This window comes from Marmota flaviventris, chromosome 7 (genome assembly GCF_047511675.1).
Source record: "Marmota flaviventris isolate mMarFla1 chromosome 7, mMarFla1.hap1, whole genome shotgun sequence".
NCBI classification, from domain to species: Eukaryota; Metazoa; Chordata; class Mammalia; order Rodentia; family Sciuridae; genus Marmota; species Marmota flaviventris.
Genome location: NC_092504.1, coordinates 85,628,598 through 85,652,945, shown reverse-complemented (window position 1 = coordinate 85,652,945; position 24,348 = coordinate 85,628,598). Strand labels below are relative to the sequence as shown.

The window sequence follows — 24,348 nt, the reverse complement described above, 5'->3', positions numbered from 1 at the left end:
CTCCAAAACAGTGAAAGCCAAAGTTTAAGTTCATGGAGTTTGGCAGATACCTCAAGGCAAAGGCTACCTTCTGTGTTGCAGTTAAACTTTTAGGTTTGAGTTTTCATTTGTCTTCTTTGCTTGCCATTTCATTGATACATTCTAAAGATTTAAAGATGTTTTTCAAATAATTTTAGTTGTTTTCTGTGTGTGTCAGAGAGTCTTCGTATTGCTAGAAACAGAAGTCTCTTCTTTGGTAACTGAGTAGTTTCCTTCTTCTTTTCCCTGCCTCCCCTCCTCCCTGTTTATGCAGTTTTAAAATGCTAATAAATGGCTGTAACTCGAAAAACATCTGAGCCCCACATTTGCCTTACCCTCCAATCAGATTTCTCTTTCTCCTTATTTCCCCATTTCTACCCTCAATCAGGGCAAAAGCATCATGGTAAGACTTTGTGCACACAGTGCCCAGGAGAGGGGGGGAAAGGTAGAAAAGGTTAGATTGTCATTGTTCATGCCTGATTAAAGAAATTCTTTTTTTTTTTTTTTTTTTTTTTGTACCAGGGATTGAGCCCAGGGGCACTTAACCACTAAGCCACTTCCCCAGTGGTTTTTATTTTCTATTTTGAGACAGGGTCTTGCTAAGTTACTTAGGGCCTCATCATTTGCTGAGGCTGGCTTTGAACTTGCCATCCTCCTGCCTCAGCCTTCTAAGCCTCTGGGATTACAGGTGTACATGCCTGGCTAGAAATTTTATTCTTACTGTTGTAAATTGGAGACCTGAATTCATTGCCTCACTGAAAAAAATTTAATAAATGATTTTAAATGTAGATGAAAAAGTAGTTTTAGAATACTTATTCATGTATATATGAATTACATAGGTTCTGTGTATTTGCTGGAGAATTTAACTAACGATTAATTAAATTCTAACACAGATAATTTAAATTGAGCTTTTGGAATATAATCATGTGTAATATGCCTTATGTAGTTAAGCACATTTGTGTCTTATCCCTCTGCTATAGTTTGGACCTTGAATATCCCCTGAAGTTATATCCCCCCAGGTGTTAAAGGCTTGGTCCCCAGGGTGGTGTTATTGGGAGGTACTGGAAACTTTAAGTGAGGTCTAGTGGGAGGTCTTTAGGTCATTTGAGGTGTGTCCTAGACAGGGATTGTGAGACTCCCAGCTTTTTCCTCTCTTTCTCTCTCTCTTTCCTCGTAATGAGGTGAGCATTTTTGCTCTGCATGTACCCTGCCCTGGTGGGCTGCCTCAACACAGGCCTAAAGTACAGGGGCATATCAATTATGAACTGGAACCTGAAAAAGTCTGAGTCCAAATAAACCTTTTCTCTGTACAAGTTAATTAACCAAAACATGTTTTCTGATAGTCATAAAAAGCGAACATACCCTCAAATTACAAACTCCTTGACACTATAGTTCATATCTTATGCTTTTTTATGCTTTTCCCACATCTTTTAGTTTGGGGATTCAGTGGATGATGAAGTTTTATAGAGGTGGCCGTCAGTGGAGCATGGAACTCCTTTGGAGTCCATTATTTTCCCTGATCTACTCCCTAATGGAGGAAAAAGTCTAGTGAAAAAGACTCAAACATATATGCCCAAAGAAATAAGGTTTTGAATAATCTACTTCCCCCTCCTCCTCCTCCTCCTCCTCCTCCTCCAACTCCTCCTCCTCCTTCTCCTCCTCTTCTTCTGTACTACAAATTGAACCTAGACTACTTTACCACTGACTTACATCCCCACCTCCTTTTAATTTTCAATTTTGGGATTAAAATTAAGAGTTGCCCAGGCTGTATCTCTAACTTGCGATCCTTCTGCCTCAGCCTCCTGAGTCACTGAAATTACAGACTACTTGCTTCTTTTTCATGATGGCTCATTTGTCAGTTATCCTATACTCAGCCACTCAATTGAACTCTAAATCACCAATGGAACTGAAGAATGCATATGTCAAAGCCAACCACAGACTGTATGAACACATGACTATTCAGCAATGCACGGCATGTGTACCTTAGGGTGTATGATTCTAACTTTGTTGGGTATTTAATGTTTTTCTAGAGTTTTCTGAATGTTTGATTGCTCTCTCTGGCCCCTTTTGGTGTGATTTTTATAAAAAACACAAGCATTTTAACACACACACAAGCATGTGTTAAAATATAAAAAAATAATCCATAGGTTACAAAAAATTACTGGGAAACTTCTCTTTGATTTTTAGAACAATGAACAGCTCACAAAAATGCCACAGTTCAGAGGAGCAAAAATTGTCTTGTGTTGAAATTGAAAATGATTCTTTTATAAATGAAGTTGATCAAAATTTCCAGCAGGACCATTGCCTGGAGGAAAGTGTCCTGGGCTCCAGCCTGTTATGCCTAACAATGAACCATACAAGTCTGGACAGATGGTCAGATTCCAAAGTGTTTCTCATGTTACACTATTTTCTTCCTATTAACTCCCCTGAATTGTGCAGGGGAAAGGGAAAATGCTGTAACATTTGAAAAGTATAAAGAATATCTTCAGTACATTTTGGAGAGTCACAAATATTAAACATTATCTTAGTAAACTCTTCTTTTTTAGAAATGTATTCTTGGGCAAAATATGTTTGCTTCCTGTGGATAGTATGATTTATCTTCCTTCTACCTAGAAATATAAAATAGAAGATGTATTTCTGTCGTTTACTAGACTGTCTCTTCTCTGTTTCCTTCTCTCAATATTAAGTAACATTATCCATTCGGTTTTGAACTCCAGTGAGGCAGAAAACCTGAGACTCGTTTTTAACATCTCACGCAGCATCCAGCATCAATACTGCCCTTGCTCCCTAAACAGTTCTCAGATATGTCCAATTTTCTACATTTCTAATACTATCATTCTGGTCCAAAGCCTGACAGCTCTCACCTGGATTATTGCAATAAGTACCAGTCTTATCTGCCTGCAGTGACCTTCTCCCATTCGCCCATCTGCCAATATGCACTGCAGCCAAGACACAGCGATCTTTTCCAAATGCAAATTTCTGGTCATGGGTCTTATGGCCATCAGAAATTAACATTATCACTTTTAGGGTCAAGACAAAATTCCTTACCTGGTGCACACAGCCCTGCATGGGCCTTCCTTACCTCTCCAGCCCCACCTTTTAACTCTAGGCTACCCAACACATCCCTTTTCTATTCCCTCTGATTTTCCTTCTCCAGAAGGGTCCTTCCCCACTGTTTTCAACTTCATTAAGCCCTATTCCTCTTTCAGAGAGTAACTCAGGCATTACGTCCTCAGGGAAGCCTCCCCTGACCTGCCCTAGCTTTATTCAAATAATTAGGTCAAGTCCTGTTGTTTGCCCCTATGGAACCACATATCTTATCTTTCACAGCACTTGGACAAAAAGGAGAGATTTATGATGCTTTGCCTCAGGACTGGGGGTTTCAAGTGAGGAAACAGGAGCAAAAGAGTATATTTATTTAATAATCAGCCCCCTAAAATTCAAACCATTATTTCTAAACCACAAAGAAAAATATACATAAACATATTGTATTTAAGATTTCTCGGGCTGGGGATGTGGCTCAAGCGGTAGCGCACTCGCCTGGCATGTGTGCGGCCCAGGTTCGATCCTCAACACCACATACAAACAAAGATGTTATGTCTGACAAAAACTAAAAAATAAATATCAAAAAAAAATCTCTCTCTCTCTCTCTCTTTAAAAAAAAAAAAAGATTTCTCAAAAGAACTAGGACAGATAGGGTTGGGGACATAGCTCAGTGGTAGAGCACTTGCCTAGCACATGTAAGACCCTGGATTCAAGCCCTTGCACAACAAATAAATAAATACATGAAATGGAATAAAGCCCTTCAAAAAAAAAAAAGCTAGGGATTTTCAATAAATAGCAGAAATTCTTCAGCAATAAATAAGTTCATCTGTCTGCATTGTGACTGAGTATATAATTTAAGAACAAGAAGCATCTTAAAAATTGTTTAAACCATGCCTCCTTGGAAAAAAATATATGAGAAAGGTAAATCTCAAAATTGACTCTCATGGGCCTCACAATTCAATGACAGAGTATGAAGCGGAAGAATTAGTCAACAAACTATTGAGCACTATTGTTTGCATTGGTATCCTTTTTCTATGTCCTCTTTACTATATACTGTCCCTGCTTAAACCATTTACATAAACACAACAATTAAAATGTAATTGTCCATTAATTATAATTTTGTTTTTAATTGACAAATTGAAACCATATGTTTCCTGTGTACAACATTATGCTTTGATTGTATTTATACACATACATCGTAGGATGGCTAAAACAATCTATAATATGAATTTACCTCACACACTTAATTTTGTGGTGAAAACACTTAAAATATCTTACTAGTTTTCAACTACACAATATATTATCATTAACTGTAGTTACCATGCTGTATAATATTGATCTCTTAAACTTATTTCTCCTAATGAAAATTTGTATGCTTTGAACAACATGTCCCCAACCCCACCACCCATCAACTCTCAGTACACACTTGCCTATCTACTGCTTCTATGGGTCCAACTAAAGACTGCTTTCTACCCTAAGAGGATGATACAGTACCAGTAAAACTTTACTGAGAGCCTTTGAACAAAGGGATGATGTGCTATTGAAATTATATTAGAATGCAGTCTGATTTTTTTGGTACACAAACCAGCTCTTCATATTCCTTTATTTCACCTCTCTTTGTATATTAATTCCTAAACAAGAGATACTAGGAAAGAAGAGTCTTCTTCTTATTTTAAGGCTTGAAGAAAAATGAGTGTACAACTCACCCACAGCACATGCCAAGAAAGTTTGTTCATAACTTTCTCAAACACCAGATGCATTTCTCAGTCTCTGGACTGTCCTCTCATTTAACCAGTCTCCCTCTTCCAAGGATCAGTGAGAATGGGACATTATTGTTACATGGCTGCTTGCCCACTGAGTCCACTAATAAGCTCTTTTCTTGGTAACTGTAGTACTCAGAAGGGATGGACATGTTCTCCTGTTCTTTGCAATAGCAGTACAATAATAAAATTCCATCTACCCTTTCTATTTCGTTCGTCTTATAACTAGGCAGACTAATGGCCAGATTGCAGCACAAAACTTTGTGACTTATATACATTCTAGTTAAAAGGGTCACTGGAAACCATTCAGTCCAACAACTCAATTTGTGCAAGAATGCTTTTCGAAATACCCTAAACAGAAAAGAGATTAAATTTATACTTATGCTTAAATCCTTCCAGTAACTAGTTCCTTGTGTGAAAGCTCTTTAAGGTAACAAGCACTTTAAATTCAAGAACTCTGCTTGTGTTCAACAACAAATACATGATGATTTTTAACAAAGCAAGCCTGTGATATCCTCAAGCTTTATTTTGGCAGTAAAGTGTATATAAATTCTTTAAAACCAAGGCCATTGGGTAACAGTGTACTTTTTAACCTTACACAATAATTCACTGCTTGTATATTTTCAGTGATTACATCAGTTACAAGGGTTAGCTCAGAAACAGAGGGACTGAAACCATCCAGGAATCTGTTACTGTCTTCTTTTTCAGATTCTCATACTTTGATAATTCAATTCTATGTGCACTAGAAGAGTGTCTAAAGCAGACAGAAGCTCCCCTATCCATTCTGGGAAAGTCAGAGAGAGGATAATTTCCTTTGTTCTGTTTACAAGGTACTACTTTAATTAATGAAGATGAAAAAGAGATTTATTAATCAAAGAACTTTTTTCTATTTTTTGATCGAGAATTTTTGTACTTTCAGTGAGTTATTTTGGTCTCAAAATTGCTATGACTGCAATAGTTCATTACATCACACTCATATTTACATGACAAATCTCTCCAATGTTTATAAGTTACATGGCAACATAAGTAGATTCTTCCATCTATACGATCGATTTACCCATAGGATAGTACTAGGAAATTGGGTTTTCTGGGATATCACTTCTTTATTTTACTTGGCAGTGTGCCTGGCAGTGAAGAGCTTTAAATTCGACATCTGTCATTGCCTATCTTGGTCCAAATTATATAATGCTAAATAGCATGAAGAAGTCTGCACAGTCAGGAAGTCAGTAGGGGGTTATAAGTGGTAAACTTCATATTACTACATGCTTATGGGTGAACATTAGAACTGTCAGCCAGGTGCTTCCTGTAGATTTCCAGAAAGGTAGAAAGTGTAGTGCCATTGGGATCCAGAGGCACTGACATACATGAAGAATGCAGAAGATACATAAATCATGGCAGACATTCATTTCATTTGGCCCCATGTGATTCCACCGACATCACTGTGGGTAACCGGGGTCTGCATGGGGACCCTCTCCCTTCTGCACTCGATGCTTCTGAGGTGCTGCCAATCTAGACCAGACCCCGCAGTCATTTCACACACTTCCCTAATAACGTCCTCAGGGGCTGTCATGTATTTTCATGCGTTTGCCCTATTATCCCTCCCTGCTTGAGTCTTACAGATAATTGATGATACTTCAGTTAATCATCTTTCTCCCTCTTTTGTTCACCAGGTACCTCAGCCTTCAAGGGTCTCCTTTATTGAGAATCGATGTCTTCTCCTAGGTAATTGATCACCATAGACCCAGGGACACTCGATTCATCGTCCAGGAAGGGTAATCATCATGAATAATCAAAAAGCTGTAGCTGCACTACTGCAAGAGTGCAAGCAAGTGCTGGACCAGATCTTGTTGGAGGCGCCAGATGTGTCAGAGGAAGACAAGAGCGAGGACCAGCGGTGCAGAGGTGAGGTTCTGCTGGGAGGCACCAGGGGAGAGCCAGCAGGTTCACTCTCCTCTCCCCTGCCTGCATGACACGTTCTCATCTCTGCCCTATTTTTCTTCTCTTGGCAGATGACCACCGAGAGATGAGTGGATTTCTAGGGCATGAATGGGATGTGGGCTACAGGCGGACAGGCAGGGGAGGAAGCCCACTTTGTCCCAGTGAATTGCTGTCAGTTCTAATTTTAGGCTTCAGTAAACACGAGGCTACAAGAAACAGTTTAGTTCAAGAAGAACAAAGGGTCCAAGTTGGCTGGTGCACGTAAATTTCAATTATTAAAAAATTGAAGCAACTTCTGAATGGTGGCACATACTTTTTTTCAAACAAGGATTTTGTGCTTCATCAATTTCCATAGACTTCTACAGTTTCCATAAATATGTCATCTCACCAGCCCAATCTCTCTTTTCTTGGTCACCAACACATAGTAAAATAAACCCACTCATCTCTACAAATAGCAATTGCATCATGCTCAGGATTTAAGATTTTGGCTTTGAGCTCATTTTGTACTTTGTTCTCTTCATCGTTGTAGATAAGTCATCATTTGGGAAGTCTCAATCAAAGTCTAGAAAGTTAAAACAATCTTTAGTTCTTCTTTGACCCATTGTGGAGAGGCAGCTCTCTGTATTTAGGTTTCCTTTTTATCATATAATTAGATTCTGATGAACTTTTCATATTTTTTGTATTTTTTAGGGTCTTGCTATTTCATGCAAAAATAAGATTCCCAAATGAAATGCACAGTCACCGGGTCCTTTTGTTGTTCATTATGTAATGGAGAAATGTTCTGAATGCTTTCTTCATCACTTTCTTGTATAAAAGCACATTTTACAGGGGTGCTTTAAGGCTCCTGTGGGATCGTTTATGGGTTTCCTTTTGTTTTACTAGCCAGGTGCCCCCACGTGTGACTTTGCTTGCAAGTGGCTTAGCCCGGTATCACCAACGTTTTTCGGTGTCAGACCCTTGTCAGGGAATGGCAGGTTCCTGGGCATCTACTGAAGATGCCTTGTTGCTGGTCCTAGTTCTCCCCCCGCCCCCCACGCCGGGGGCAGTGCGTGGTGAGGAGTCATTTCTTCTACTCAAGTTTTTCTCTTGACCAGTTACCCCCATCTCACGCTTTGTGTTCTCAACCCAAATTCCCTTAAGCTTTATGTTCTCCCTAGTAAAGACTCTGAGCCCCCTGATCGGGTAGCATTTTCTTCCCAAGTGTCACAGAATGGGAGAAATAATCAGTTTAGTTACAGATAAGGCAAATCACGGCTGTAAAATCACTAAATTAGACACGGTCCTCCAGGTAAGCTCCGTGGGGAGGTAAGTGATGGCAGAGGCAGAGGCAGAGGCGGCGGCTACCGGGGCCGGAGCTGACAGTCTGGTGATGGCTGAATCTGGTAAATCCATGGAGAGGAATCTTCCTGGGCAAAGCCACCCAGGACCGCAGCTTCCCCACCCCCGCGGCCGAGCCGCGTGCTGCACAGCAGCGCAGGCGGTTGACCGCGCGCGGGGCGGAACGCGTGCCCTTAGCCTGGCAGGTGGTTTCTGAGCATCTCCAGCAGGCGGGTCCTGCCACCACCGATGTCGTCAGCTCTTGTGCCCCCGAGAGAAAGGCATTAGTACAGGGTCACTTATGGCGGCAGGGCGAGCCAGCGGGCTCTGAAACACAAACAGTGTATTTTATGTTTCTCCCTTCCACCTCTCAACCACATCCTTCTCCCGGGGATGGAGCAGAAACTGAAGTCCAAAGAGATAATATTTTACAGATGTATTTTAGAGGCATCTTTTCTTTCAGTGTGTTCCACTGGACTGCTCATGGTCTGGCATGATCTGTAGGGAAGAGGTGGGGTGCAGGAGGAAAACCTGAGCTGTAAAGAATAAGCCTTCTCCATTTTGATGAAGCAATTTGGAAAGATTAAAGTCCAAAGGGCGATGAAGATCTGGGAACCCAGAGATTACATTTCTGCTGTCATGAGGCGACTTATGTTCATCACAGTGTCCAAATAATTTACCAAACTGGGACACTTTGGGACAGAAAGGGACACTATTGATAAGTACCCTAGGACGACGCAGGACCCTTCTAAGCAAACAGGACTGAATGGTCATCCTAATACCATTGAAGAAATTTTCTCTACACTTATGTTAGAAACATTTTCAGAAGCTACAATTTGGTCTGTGGCAGTAAGAGCCAGCTTTGCCAGCAGACTGTGATCCCATAGGTCCCAGATGTCAGGGTTCCACTTTCAATGTGGGAATTGCTGTTGCAGAGTATTGCAGAGTAGATGCTCAGGAGCCCCAGGCTGCTGAATACCAGGAGTGGGGGGTGTTCAGAGTGACACTTATAAGTCATTATAAGTGTCAATCAGTGCAGATAATTCACTGGTGTGGCCTACATGATATCCCCTTCAATGTCAAGCAGTCCTTTCCTGACAGGAAACTTCCTTTCCTTTGCCTAGTTGGCAAGTTCAAAAAAAAAAACATCAAGAACTAAGGTACAGTTAGATTTTCTTCCTTCTCTTCTTTTGGTTTTTGTTCTCTCTGTCATATCTCTTTTGCCCTATTCAGCATGCCTCATGTAGACACAACAGTAACCACATCTTTTAACCATGATGGTCTTTTACCCATCATGATGTGATTTACAAAAGGAATGGGACATGAGACATGATATCTGTTTGCAGGAAGCTCCCAGCCCAGTGAGACAGACAGGTGTAGTTAAGGAGGAGGTATGAAGGCTGAAAGGAGCAAGCACCTGTGGTTTAAGAGCACAGAAAGGTATTTTCAAGTCCTCTTTGAGGTTATGGTAGGCTGGAAAATGACAACCTTTGCATTGAAGACTGAAGGTAGTGGGTCTGAATTTGATCATCAAGGCATTGAGTGAGAGGGATACAGTCAGAACAGGATGTACAAAATTCAAGAATTGAAGAATTTTATACAAGACAATGGCCTGATCCATCTTGTTTTTAGGGGAAAAAGTGGGAGATCAAAAATAAAGAAGATGATCCAGAGAGGATATGGAGAAAAGGAATACTTTTACATTCTTGTTGGAATTGTAAAATTAGTACAACTACTATAGAAATCAGTATGGAGGTTCCTCAAAAGACAAAAAATGGAACAACCATAAGATCAGGCTATGCCACTCCTCAGTATTTATCCTAAAGAATTAAAGACATCATTCTATAGTAATACATGCTTACCCATGCTTATAGCTGCACAATTCACAATAGCCAAACTATGGAACCAACCTAGATGTTCATCAGTGGGTAAATGGATAAAGGAAATATGGCATATGTATACAGTGGAGTTTTAATCATAAAGAAGAATGAAATTATTTCATTTGCAGGAAAATGGATGGAACTTGGGAACACTATGTTAAGTGAAATAAGTCAAACTCAGAAAGTCAAGAGTCATTATGTTTTCTCTCCTATGTGTCAGGTAGAGAGGAAAAAGGAAAAGAAAAGCAGGAAGTGGGAAGGAATCTCAGGAAAATCCAAGGGAAATCAATAAAGAAGAAGAAAATAACCACGGGGAGGAAAGAAGGGAGGGAAAGGGGAAATACTGGGGAATAATATTGGCCAAATTATATTGTTATATCATGTCTATGTATGAATATGTGGCAATGAATCCCACCACTATGTATAGTTGTCGTGCCCCAATAAAAAATATGGAAAAATAAGGAATATTCGGTGAAATTATAAACAGCAATTCAAGCAAAAATTATTGAAAAAGAAGAGGAGGAAATGAGTTTTAGAAATGACAGGATTCAACAACCAGTTAGATTCAGGGAGACAGAGAAAGTAAATGTCTAGACTGATGTCTGGGCTTCAGACTTGGGTGATTTTGTGCATGGTGGTACCATTCATCAAAAAAGAGAATATGAGGGGAAATAAGTTCAGAAAAGAGCTGATGGGCTAAGTTTTGTACGTGTTCAGTGTGAGATACCTGCAAGATAAGTACCACGAGATTTATAGCTGGCAATCATGTATATAGGACCATGGTCCTTTATCCAGAACCCTGAAGATCACAGATACTTCAAAATTCAGACTTTTCCCAATGGGAGGAGGGTCTTTGGGTACATATGTTTCTATTCATTGTTGAAACAGAAGGTAGGGTGGCAGCTAAGACAGACATCAACCTTTTTTTTTTTTTTTAAGCAAAACTTCTAAGTAATCTCACTCAGTAGGATAATTGGGACTATAAATTGCCCTACCCAATTCAAGTCTAGTTTGGATTGTAAACATAAGGAAAATTTTCTACTTTCCAGAGATTTGGGGGTTTCTGGATTTTGGATAGGAGACTGTGAACCAGTAGAAATAGATTTGGTGTTCACTGAGAGATTTAAACATAGCCACTAACATGAAATTAAGGCTGTTTCACATTTAATTGATCTCTCTTCAAATCTCATCTGTGTTTTTCATATTTATTGTCTGGACTCAAGTGTTGTCCATGGTAAAAGAATGAGATGGGGGTCTTAAAGAAGCAAAAAGAGGTTGAACAAACTTACGGTCTACATTACCCAGCTGCCACAAGCCCACAATACCATTCCATTCCAGTCCCTTTCTCATTTTACAGGGAAAATAATATTTCCTCCATTCCTTTCTCTGATTCTTCATGCAGAGATAGTCACTGAAGTGCTTTACTTCCTGCTAAAAACCTTTCTTAATGCCTGACTACTCCAATTTACCTGTAGGGCAAAGGAGAGCAGGGCCACCCCTGACAGATAGCTCCTTGCTATTATTCTTTGAGTCAGAACCAACAGCTCAGACTAGCCACAAGAGCTAGGGAAAAGTGTTTTTGCTACTGAGGTGCTTCATCATAACACGGGGGAGTTCAACAGCCTTTTCTTTGACTGCAATTTCCTTACCTGAACTCTGACCTCTGCAGCTTCACTCCCCAGCGAGTTAAGGACCCTGATCCAGGAGGCGAAGGAAATGAAGTGGCCCTTCGTGCCTGAAAAGTGGCAGTACAAACAAGCCATGAGCCCAGAGGACAAAACAAACCTGCAGGATGTGATTGGTGCCGGGTTGCAGCAGTTACTGGTAGGAAGAGCTCCACCACCTGTCCCTCTGACATCCCCAAGTGAGGCATTTAGTCTCTAAGTGGTCTAATAGATTAAATTTCTTTGAAGCAAAAGACAGTCCCTATCTTTATGGTCTGCTCTGCCAGATTGACTAATGTAGGGGAAATTGCTGTTCGAAAAGCATCTGCCTGTAAGATCTGATGCTGGAAAGGCATACCTAGTAAAAGTGAACAAGGGCGGTGGGTGGGTCCAATATGAAACCTGTCATCCTGAACCATTTAGGCATCCTTGGTGAACCAAAGCAGTTTTGATTCCACTATGCCTCATAGCATTCTTATTTTAAAATGCCACTTTCTAAAAGTTGGGTAGCTTTAAAAAAATAAATTATTCACTGCCTCATCAAGGTGACTTGCTGACTAAACTGTTGAAGTTTAACAGTAATTGAAAACATAATTTAAGCCCTCCTAATTAATCATAATTTAATAGAGGCGATCAAAAACATATAATTCAAGTCCTTCTGTTAGAATTTTATTTGACACTTTTTCAAGCCTCAGGATATTTCAAAACATCTTTTACTATCTCTGATGGTATTTATGCTCAACATTCTTTATAGCAACAGGATTTCATGGTTTATATGAGATTGTTGGCTCTATTTTCTTAACAGTGTTTCTCCAACACCAATTGAATTATTATTATTCATCTAATCACCACTTCGGTTTTGAAGTCTCTGCTTGGTATTAACACTTGGTTGATGTAGTATGATTATTCTTGTATGTTTCTAACTATTGATGAAGGTCAGATTCACTTAGTATTAAGTGGTACTATTGACTTCCATCCAGTTTTCATAAAATCTGAAAGAGAATAATAAATGTAATAGTAACTATTTATTAATATTATGTTATCTATTCTGTTTGTCTCTGCCATATTTTGAATCCCATACCTAAATATAAAATCAGGTCCATATGAATATGGATTAGTTTATATCCCTTCCCTGGATTCCATTTTATTTGTTCCCTTAGCTTCTCATGTTTAAGGCTGTTTCGGAAGCATCAGGTCAAAGTCATTGACATGCTTATCCTCAACTCATCTATCAGAAATGAATTGAGTGGATACCTCTACCCCAGATAGGAGAGAACTTCAGGAACAGCATAGGAACCCTGGTTAGGGCTAAGAATTCAGGCTTAGATTAGGTTCTGGGGATTTTTTTTTTTTTTTTTTTTTTTGGTGGTGGTGATACTGGGAATACTAGGGCCTCATTAATTATTTTGTTTTATTTTTATTAAAATTTTTTTTCCTTGGTGGTACTGTAGATTGAACCCAGGGGCACTTTACTACTGAGCTACATTGCCCAGTCCTTTTTCAAAATTTTATTTTGACACAGGGCCTCACGCAGCGGCCGAGACCATCCTCAAACTTGAGATCCTCCTGCCTCAGCCTCTGGAGTAGCTGGGATTATGGGCATGTGCCACCATACCCAGCCCATTTTCCTTTTTAGTGACATTGTTTTTGTGCCTACATTCTTTCAGGAGGTTGTCAAGGAATCCTACTGGCTTGTAGGTATTTTTTTCATCACAAAAAGTTTCCTTTGTTTGGAGATCAGGCATTAGAACAATGACAACATCCTAAAATTTTTACTCTCTCAGTTTACATGGGATTGTGTTTTGGGATCATCCCAAAAATAAATGTATAGAAATTGTCCTTAACTGTTGAAGCAAAAATCTAGGAAAGACCCCTTGATCTATGGACATTCAACAGCACATTTAGGGACTTACCAGAAATAGTGAAACCTCCACTTCTCTCATACCCCCGACAAAACTAAGCAAAACAGGTTAAGCAGACTGGGGATGGCAAGCCCAGGAAAGTGAGTACTTGGAAAGAATGCAGTGTTGAGCCAGGAGTTTTAAATAAATGTGGTTGGTATTAGTAGAGAAGTGGAATGAAATAAGTATAATTTTTTTAATCACTATTGAGTCTGCAAAGTGTTTGCATGTGCATAATCTCATTTAATTTCTCAAGATAGCCTTATGGTGGTTATCACCGTTATTATCTTCATTTTACAAAGGAGGCAACTAAGGTGCAGAAAGACAAATTTGTCCAAGGGAATGGAGGAGTATATGGGAGAGCTTTGACTTTTAGCCTCCTCTTTTTTCCAATCCCAGTTTTCCATCAGGAAGCCCTGAGATGTGTTCAAGCAGACTGTTCAGGAGACCTCCTCTAGAAGGAGTCTGTCCAACAAGACAGCCACTAGTTGCATGTGGCTCTTGAGTACTTCATATGCTAGGCGATATATGATTAAATGGAAAACAAAAAGTTTCCCCCTTTTTCCCCCTGCAATACAACAGCATTAGAATATAAACTACCAATGAAGAGGAATTAAAATTCAAAGCCTAGAGGGAAGAGAAATGCAGTGTTTACAAAGTATTTTCCATGAGACATTAGAATGGATACTCACCCATCATTTATAGTTTTATTGACTTTTTATTAATTCCTATGAAGACAGCCACATGTGGCCAGGGCCACCATTCTATTGGACAGTGCATCTCTACTTCAATGCTTTTTACAGCGAGACCTCCCAAGCACAGTGTCAGAATCCCACGGGAACTTGGAAATTCCATATCAAAAATCCTCTACACAGTCAAAAATCCTGGGAGTGGAAACTCAGCACTTAGCATTAGACAAGGGCTCCAGATGATTATGAAGGCTGAAGTTTGAGAACTGCTGCCCTGAAGAAAAAAATAGAGGGGAGAATGAGAGAGAAAGGCAGATCCTTAATGGAGAGGTGAGGACCAAAGGGACAAGGTAAAAACAAAAGGAGAATCCCAAGTGAAAACAGAGACCAGCCAGGAAAGACATCTCTTCTCCATCAATTCTGGGAGTTGTTGCTTAAACGGGAGCTGCTCTGGAAGAGCCTGCCATAGCTTCCCTTGCTAAGGGAGTCCTTGTATGATTAGGCTGGTGGCACAGGGAATGCTACAAGCCTTCCTGGGAAAGTGAGAGCAGAGTGGCTGTGCTGGAAGCAGCCCCTGCTTTGACCATTGGGCGAGAAAGTTTCTCTGACTTGGAACATAGGGTGAAGCATCTTTGGGATGTAGCACATCACTGTTACCAGGCTTTTACTTCTCTGGTTTCATCCTGCAATCACCAGTTTCGCCTCCCTGTTTCCAAAGTGGGTAGCAATATTAGTTGAAAAATTGAAGCTGATGTTTTTAGACTCTTGAGTCTCGGTGCATCTGGGGATTAATGTGAGCTGGGAGATGAGCTGTTCAAGGTTGTTGAACTGTTTTTACAGCACATTCATCACTCTCTCACTATTCCTCTATGTATTTCACAACTATGGAAACAGAGGCACCGAGAATTGAAGAAGTTTGTGTCCGGTTCACAAGGTCACTCAGTGGCAGCTCTAAGAATCAGTCCATTAGGCCTCCTTTAGTCCCTAAGGTATTTAATCTGGGAGCTTTTTGAACTCTGAGCATCATTTTCTTTAGCTTACCCAGCAAGCTATAAATTAGGAACCACACCTCCTAAGACTTTTAGGGCACTTTCCTATTGTGCCATACCCCAAGTGCACAATTGCTAAACCACTCTGTTTGTAAATACAGAGAACTATAGCGCCCTGTGGGCCAGGCTCTCTCCAACTCTCACTGCTTTTAATATCTTAGCTTGTTAAAAAAAATAGCTTGAATAAATTCCATGGCTTGTTTTTGTCCCAGTACACCATCAGTTTCAACCTCACAACTTAATGAAGCTGAATGGCCAAGTTTTAATAATGGACAAGTTGTGAGTTTCCACTCTGACATAATAGTCAAAGGCCCATGAGTTGGTCTTTTCAGTCCTTATTTTTTTCTTATAGTTTGTTTATGACTTTGTGTTTTGTTTTGTTTTTAACCTTGACATGGAATCTTTCCCATAAAAATCCCCCTCCTTTAAAAAAAATTAATATTACACTTCGAGGATAAAATACTGTGTCATTCAGTTAATTCCACAAATAACAGTAACATAAAATACGTAAGAAAAAGGTTAAACATAAAATACATAAGAAAAAGGTAAATCAGAACTCTTTTCCACAGTTACCGAACTGGTGAATTTCATGGTCATTTATAATGTTCTCGCTCAGCCTGAACTTTATCAAGAAAAAAAAAAAATTTATGTGTTTTGTGCTTTGGCTTTCTTCTCAACACCCCTCCCCAGACCCTCCCCCGCCCCCACACCCGGCTCCCTCCCTCCTCCCCCACCCTCCAATCTTTTTCCCTTTGGTGTGTGGCCACAGACAGAAATTTATGGCAGGGGTCAACCTCCTTTACACTGCACACAAAGCTTGCTGACTTGAGAGAGTTTGTCCCCCTCTCCCAGAAAAAACACCTGCAGTACGCTCCCCAAGAAACCTGGAGAGATGGGAGATTAATGTGGCTGTAATAGCCGGGCAGTGTTCTGGGTATTATGCCCTCTCCCCAGGTAGATGGGTCTTTTCCGAGATGATACCAATTATTTATTGCTGAAACATCTGTTGATAACTGCAGCTGCCCTTGTAAAACAAAGCATATCGTAGGGTCACAGGCTATGGGGACCTAAAATCCTGCCTCATGCTAGCTTCAGTCTATTCAGCAACACCCCCGAGTCCGTGGGTTACCATCCTCTCTAATGTCTCATCGTGCCATGGAAAATACTTTGTAAACACGGCACTGCCCTTCCCTATAGGCTTTGAAGTATTATTTCATCTTCATCGGTAATTTATATTCCAGTGCCATTGTACTGTGGGAAAAAGAGGGGGAACCTTTTTGTTTTCCATTTAATTGTATATCGCCTGACACTTTGACCTGTATTATTAGTATTAGTCAGAAAAAGGATTTTCTCCCTCTCTTATTTAAAAATAAAATTTCAAGGGAAAGTAAGCACTCCTTCAGCTCTTTTCACTCAAAACAATGTTTACACTCTGAGAGGGAAAGATGAAAAGCAGGAGCAACTTTTTTCAAGTGCCGGAGAAGGGCATTTCAGTTTTTGAAAGAGAACAGTAAGGCCCTTATAAATATCATTCAGTAAAACCTTTGATGGATTTTTCAAAAAGTACTGAAGGCAGTTAGCATGGTTTCTAAGCCAGGCTTTGGGCTGCAGCCGTGCAAGGCTAACTAGTAAAGCCCATCCTACCTCCGAGGTGCCAGGGAAGGAGGGCACCAGTCTCCAGGTGGATGAAGAGGAAGTCTCCACCTCTAGGATGTTTTGCAATAACTTTCACTCTTCTGAAAGGAACAGTTCCTTTCACAATCAAAAGGAAATCTGAAAACAAAGCTTTTAAAAGGGCAAGAAAAGGCGCATTTGGGTTTCTATGTATATAGCAATTGGGAGCAGAATTGTTTGATAGACCTCAATTTTGAAATTCCTTCACAGAGTTGGGGGTCCTGAGGCTGGCAGGGGACTGGTGTTTCTCCCCAACCTGTTTCTTGGAGGAAGAGGCCTGCTCTAAGGCAGCCCTGAATTTCCTATGGCGCCTCCTCAAGGAAAAACAGAGGAATTAATGTCTATGATCTGACACAAAAGCTCATCTGAGGTGAGGGGAAGCAGGATCAGAATGAGGGTACTTTTTTCCACCGCCTTTTCTATTTCTGGAAATAAGTAATCTGCTGGCCTATGTGCCACAAATATTCTTAAAAAGTTTTTTTTTTTTTTTTTTTTTTTTGCTACCTAGAAGGGATTTGAATAGCGAATTCCCCTCCACATACACACAAATTAATATGTTTAGTTATTTTCTTTTGCTATTTGGAGTGGAAAGCCTTTGTGGATAAATACATTTTGATAAGTTCAGCTTTCAGAATATTTTTCTAAGGTGCTTCTTTAGATAACCTTGGTCCTTCCAACTTGATATTTTTATTTTAAACTACTTAAGATATAAAGGGGCAAGTTTAAAGCATATATAAGTGTGAATAAATATATGAGTTGGCCCATTGTAAGACTGCAGGAAAATGCTTCCCAAATGTCTAGTGTGACTAATTTGGGAGCTGAGAAGATGGAGGAAGACCTTCAGCAAAAGAACAGAAGTATGAACTTATTAGAAAATGAATGTGGATGACATGAGTGCCCATGACAAGAATGTTGTAAGCTTCTGAAAGAAAATTGATATGGTGAAAGAAGCTTATGTAACCCTGATCCTTACTTAAGCCATTTTCTGCCCCCAAAATAAGTCATGCTAGGTAAACCACTGCTTGACTCTACTTCTGAATACTGATAAAGAAAATATTGCCAATGGGAAAAAAAAAGAAAATGAAATGTCAAACTGAAGAAAGATGGTTACATGGTTGTGAGGACTAGGTAAGAATGTAAGACATTATCAATGGGGTCTAAAATCCTGCCTCATGAATAAAATACTTCCCATGAATAAGCTCTTGATTAAAAGATGTTCTTAAAACCAATGTACCTCATTTATCCCTGGTGCCAGTCTTCATATTAGTAATAGAGGATTCAAAAGCAGTAGCAGGTGCCATTTGGATTATGATTCATTCAGTAACTGATTTTCTCAAATGTGTTTCTCATTTTCAACTGAGTGACTTGAGGCTATAATAGGGGATGTAAACCATATATTTATTTATCCATTCAGAAAGATTTCATTAAGTGCCACAATGTGCCAGGTGTTTGATATAGAGTAATGAGATAAATGTAAGAAATGGAAGATACAGGTCATGTTATGGAAAAAAATCTACAAAAATGAAGAGAGTGGGCAACCCTTGCCCAAACCTGCTTATTAAAATAGTTATTCCCAGCATTTGTTCAACAGAGGGTTAATTATCTCTAAATGCCATTTTATCTGGGCTGATGGACACCCACCAAAAGCCAATATTTCCAGTATTACTCACACAAATGTAGCCATGAGACTAAGTTTATCAGAATAAAATGTGAGGGGAAGTCACATGTGCAACTTATAAGTTACTCACTCTATAGAAGATTGCTTGCCCTACATTTTAGCTGTGTCCCGCTTTCTAAGAATGGGAATGAGGATGTGGAGGTAATACATTTTCAACCACATAGACAAGACTTAGGGAATGTTAGAGCAGTACAAAGAATGAAACCAGAATTTAAATGATTTCATGAGCTGGGCATTATGACAAACACCTGTAATTCCAACAGCTCAGGCAGGAGGCTAAGGCAGAAAGATCTCAAGTTCGAGGTCAGTGTCAGCAACTTAGTGAAGCCTTAAGCAACTTAATGATACCCTTCCTCAAAACAGAAAATATAAAGGACTGAGAATGTAGTTCAGTGGGAAAGTGCCCCAGTATCCCTCCCCCAATAAAAAATAAAATAGTTGTTTCCATTTATTGACTATATAATATGTGAAAGGCACTCCATACATGTTCTAACTCTTAAAATGCTATTATTCCCTTTATATCTAAAAAGAAAAAATAAAAAGTTCAAAAAAGTATTGTTATTATTCCCTGTTCACAGTTAAGAAAATTAATGTTCAGAGAAGTTAAATAACTTGTTCCAGGTCATGACTTGAACTTTCCACCTCTCTAAGGACATCTCTGTTCTTCCCTCTAAGGGACACACCTGTAGGGCCATGCTGGCTTTTAAAACATTGAGACATCAGAGATTGGGATAGAGGGTACAGGAGGAGGAGCAGGTGTATTCCTGCTTGATTTCTCCTCTTGGACGTCTCACAGACACCTCAAACTCATGGTCATCTTCTGCCCTCTTTACAGACATGGTCTTCCAGGGTCCATTGAGAGGAACCACCACCATCCACTAGCACAAACTAGAAACTTCAGAGTCACCTCCCCTCCCTTGCCTACCTTATCCACACCATCACAAGTTGGGTTGGCTACACTTTCTAACTATCTCTCTCTCCAGTTCACCTCCACTACCATCACTATCTGTCTGTTTTGTGTTGCTAAAATAGAATGCCTGAGTATTTAGAAACAACAGAGGCTTATTTGGCTAATGGTTCCGGAGACTGGAAAGTCCAAGAACATGGTGCTAGCATCTCATGAGGGTCTTCAAGCTGTGTAATCTCTTGGCAGAAGGTGGAAAAGTAAGAGAGGCTGAGAGCAAGAGAGGGTCAAACTGGCTTTCATAACAAATCTACTCTCATGATAACTGACCTACACCCAAAATCATGACATTAATCCATTCATGAGGGCAAAGTCCTCATAACTGATCACCTATTATTAGGCCCCACCAGCCCCCTACACTGTTGTACTGGGGATAAAGTACAGCACATGATCTTTAGGGGACACATTCAAGCCACAGTATTATCCCTGTCCTCATGCTGTTATATTCACCTGGCCTCCTGTAATTGCTTCCTGAGTAGTCTCCCAGGTCCATGTTACTTAACTCTTTCACATCCTTTCTCCAGGCAGAAAGTGGTTTGTGCAATCTAAAAAACATAGTCATGTCACCCCAGTATGCCTAGAAATGCTAAGTATGTAATGAGGCTCACAGCCCTGCCAGATTCAGTCCATCCTTCTGCTGTGCCTACCCTGCCCTCTCTAGCCACATGTGTCTTTCAATTCACATTCTAACCATGACACTTCCATGCACATAGCTTTTCTCCATTCCTAAGACACACTCCCCTCTCCTCTTTGATTAATTTCTCTGTATCTTTCATCTCTCAGCTTAGGTTTCCATTCTTCAGAGACTCCTTTTCTGACCTATGTGACTACATGAAGTCACATCATATGGTTTACTTTGGTGTAGGTTTGTGGAACTTTTCCAAGTTCCTTCCCAATTTTTAAAGTTATTTTGTGGAATTTTTCCAAATTCCAGTTTGCATTTGTATGTGGTTCTTTATTTATTCCTGTCTCTTTCCCCCCATTGACTGTAAGATCCATGAAGACAGGGGCTTGGTCTGTGCTTACCTGTATGTCCCTCATACCTAAAATAATAAATCTTCAATTAACACTCTTAAATGAAATAACAAATATGGTATTTGATATGCATGCATAATGGCATAGAAATGAGGCTGTCCTGGGTGTGGCCCACACAGACACCTGGCTGGGCAGTGGCCAAGGTAATAGTGGCCACACAGCTCTCAAAAAAGGCATTTAAATAAATGCCTTAAATTATTCCTGATAAACAAAATAATAACGGAAGAAAACAACTTTATTTGTTGTGTGCACATTATGAGTTGATCTTGGGAGATTCTGTGTTTGTGGAGTACACTGAACTGATTAGGAGAGAATGGCCACATGGGAACACATGGAAATGTTGGGCTTGAGAAGAGAGAGGAAACATATGTAGAAGGTGTTACAAAAAAACAGCTCGAGGAATATGATCATTAGAGGGAGGAGCTAGGTTGTGTTATTGTTGCCACGTAGCCTCTGCTGCCCTGTGATCTGCATGCCTTCTTCTCAAAGAGATACACCTTCCCACACTGTTATCAGGCTTGGCCACATGACCTGTGTCAGCAAATGAAATGTGATTAAAAATGACATCCATCAGTACCAGGCAGGAGATTTATAAGCCATTGTGTGGTTCAGCACTGGAAATTTTTTCTTTCACTTCATGAACAAGATAGGGATTGTTCCCTCTGTCTGGATCCTAGAAAGGGCAAGACACGTACAGCAGTCTCAAGATTGTAGCAATGTTGCAGCCAAAATGAAATACGGACGACCATGAAAAATTTTTGTCATTAAAGCCAATAAAATTTGGGGTTATCACAGTTTCACCCATTGTTATAGCTCATGATGTGTAACCACCTGGTTACCCAAATCAAGATGTAGAAGTTGTCTTTGACTCCGTCTTCTCCCAACCCCTCATATCTCATTTAATTGCCAAGTGCTACTAATTTTCCTCTTAAAATTTCTCAGATGTATTTTCTTTTTCTCAATCATAGCTATACTGGTTCAGACCACATCATCTTTTCCCTACATTTTATCTAATTCCTCTCTCTCTCTCTCTCTCTCTCTCTCTTTCTCTCTCTCTTTCTCTCTCTCTTCATGGTCAGATGCCCTGTATTAGTAATGTTATTCTGCTGAAAAAACAGAAAAATAAAAATTCCCAAACCTTAGGGGCTTAGAGCACTGAATGTCCATCTGAGGTCAGTGTGGAGGCTGTGCTTTGTCACTCTCTCTCAGAGATTCCAAATTGAAGGAACACATGCCATCTAGAATATCACTGGTTGCTGTCAGAGGGAGGGAGCAGAAAGGAAGCACTGCACACTGGATCATAAGACACTTCCATACAGGTGTGACCACTGATCAAGAGAAGGCACATGGTCACACTTTTCTCTCCCCGAAATACAATCCTACCATGTACCCAGAAGAAGAAGACCAGGAAATATGTTGGCAGACAATGCTCATGAGCATGATGGCCTGCCAACTTTTCTCCACAATACAACCAATGCATCAAATAGCAATTTGACATTTTTTCCCCCGCACCAAATTCAGAAGGGGGATGTCAAGTAATTTTTTTAAAAAAGCAAAGTAAAAAATCATATAGATCTTACAAAAGCTCCTACCACTAATCCTGAACAAGAAAAATCTTCTAAACAAATTTGGGTGAACATTTTTATTAAGATGATGGGATTACTAGTTACTTCTTTGATTCTTCACAATAAACATCTGTTACCATTACAATAAGGGAAAGGGAGATAAGAAATGGGAAAGAGAAAACTGCTAAAGAGTTTCTGTAAATCTAGACAGGGTCAAATGTTCGAAAACAAACTCACCACTTCTCTAAGTAAAAATACTGAAGTTACCTTAACAATGGAGAAGCTAAAGTCATTAATTGACTCAGGCTATATTCATCTTTACACCAAGTAAAGTAAGGATTTTGCGTGCAGTGTTCTTTTTTCTGATTCTTTATTCTTCCCATTTGGTAACTTACTATAGGTTAAGTATCATTATCTCCCATTATCTTTTCAGAGATCATTTTAGCATGCATGTGTGCACACCTATACCCACATGTAAGTGTATATAGAATTAGTGCAGGACACAAATCATTTCTCTATCAAATGATAGAACTTCAAAACTGGAGAGGAATTAAGAGAATCTCTTTTTCAAGTCCATTGTTGGATACGTGGGGAAACTGAAATCTAGAAAGAATAAGAAGTGGCTCACCTGGTCATGAAGCCAGTTGGTAGAAATGACAGAATAACGACACTCAGGTTTCTTAATCCTAAATTTGGTGTTTCCTCCCTGAATCTTGACAATCCTATGATTAAGTGAGTCTTTATGCAGAGCTGTTGTAGGACCGGGCAGCCTTCCCTTTGTTGGACTCCTATTCTCTCTGCTGCCTCATAACCCACCCCTCTGCCCCTTCTGTTAATATAATTTGACTTTATTCAAGGCAGAATTAATTAAAACAGAAGTTTTAGAATTTCTAATCATCAACATTTAAAACTTTCATTTCTTCTACTGAATATTGTAGTTCTTGTTTTAAACAGAAGTCAGATGAAAGGTTCAGCTTTTTCAAAAATAAATTTCATTTAATAAATGAAAAGTAGGTGCCAAGAGAATGGAGCCTCGGGAGGATAAATATTAGCCCCAAGGCTATGTACTTTCAGACTTTAAGATAAGAGTATGATTAAAATCACCAAGGATTTAAACCCTGCTCTAAAACTCTGCCAAAAACTGTCCTTTTAATACGGTACTTTCAAGTTTCAATGGAAGATAAATTAAAATGGTGGCTTGTCCTTAAAATTCTACCAACAAAACTCTGGTTGCCCCAGCATCAGGCATGCGAGTTATCCCTTTGATGAGGGCTAACCCTATGGCATGAATTTCATGTCTCCCCATAATGAGGTCTGAAGGCTGAGCCAAGTCCTGGAGGAGTTGATTTGACTAAGACCTGTGGGCAGAGCAACTAGCAGAAAATGAACAAGTTGAAGTGTCGGGCAGACAAAAGAAAGCCATGACCTTCAGAAAATATGTAATCCTAAGGATGCTTGCCAGCAAGGAAGAATAATGTCACCCTCGAAATTTTATGTATTAACAAATAAGGAGCTTAAACATATCTATCTGACACTGTTTATATTGGGTCGAACCATATGGAAATGTTACCTGTGGATGTCAGCAAACATCCAATACTGACAATTTCATGATTCCATCTGACAGATTCTTCACAACATAATCTGAATGACAACCCTGCAAAATAGAATTCATTATGCCCATTTTATAGAGGAGGTGATTGGCTCCAAAAGCTTAAGAGAGGTTCCTGAGGTACGTCACAAAGTGTAGTTAAGCTGGGACCCAACCTCAGCTCTTCCCTCAGGCCTCCCCCACCCCTGTCTCCTGCTATCCTTTTAACACTCATTTACACCTTCACCTGCCTGCCTCATAAAACAGATTGGCCTCACTCACAAGGGTAGAAACTGAGTATTTTTAAACTCAGCCTGGTCTTGAACTCCTGAGCTCAAGAGAGAGCTTCCCACCTCTGCCTCCTGAATGCTGAGATTATAGACCTGCACCAGCACATTCAGCTTCCACTAGGAACAGCTTTTATGCAAAAGTTACACTATATATATTTACACTATATATACATACATACATATACATATATACACATATATGCTCACATATATATAGTTTGCTACTTTTCTATTTTATTATATGCATGTACTGTACATTGTTATTTAGAGTTCTATAGAATCAAAAATTTAAA

The 24,348-nt window shown here is 39.7% G+C and overlaps 1 protein-coding gene across 4 annotated transcripts in view; it reads left to right on the top strand.

Annotated features, from left to right (window-relative positions):
* Alpk1 (alpha kinase 1) overlaps positions 1 to 24,348 on the top strand; it is a 128,278-nt gene that overhangs the window by 57,789 nt on the left and 46,141 nt on the right. For 2 of the 4 annotated variants that reach the window (XM_027935382.3, XM_071614467.1), the window contains 2 exons: positions 6,494 to 6,725; positions 11,628 to 11,782. In XM_027935382.3, the coding sequence (XP_027791183.2) occupies positions 6,605 to 6,725; positions 11,628 to 11,782 (276 nt within the window). In that variant the 5' untranslated portion in view covers positions 6,494 to 6,604. Of the gene's footprint in view, positions 1 to 5,531; positions 5,654 to 6,493; positions 6,726 to 11,627; positions 11,783 to 24,348 lie in introns of all 4 variants that reach the window. The other 2 variants (XM_027935383.2, XM_027935384.3) reach the window with 2 other exon arrangements.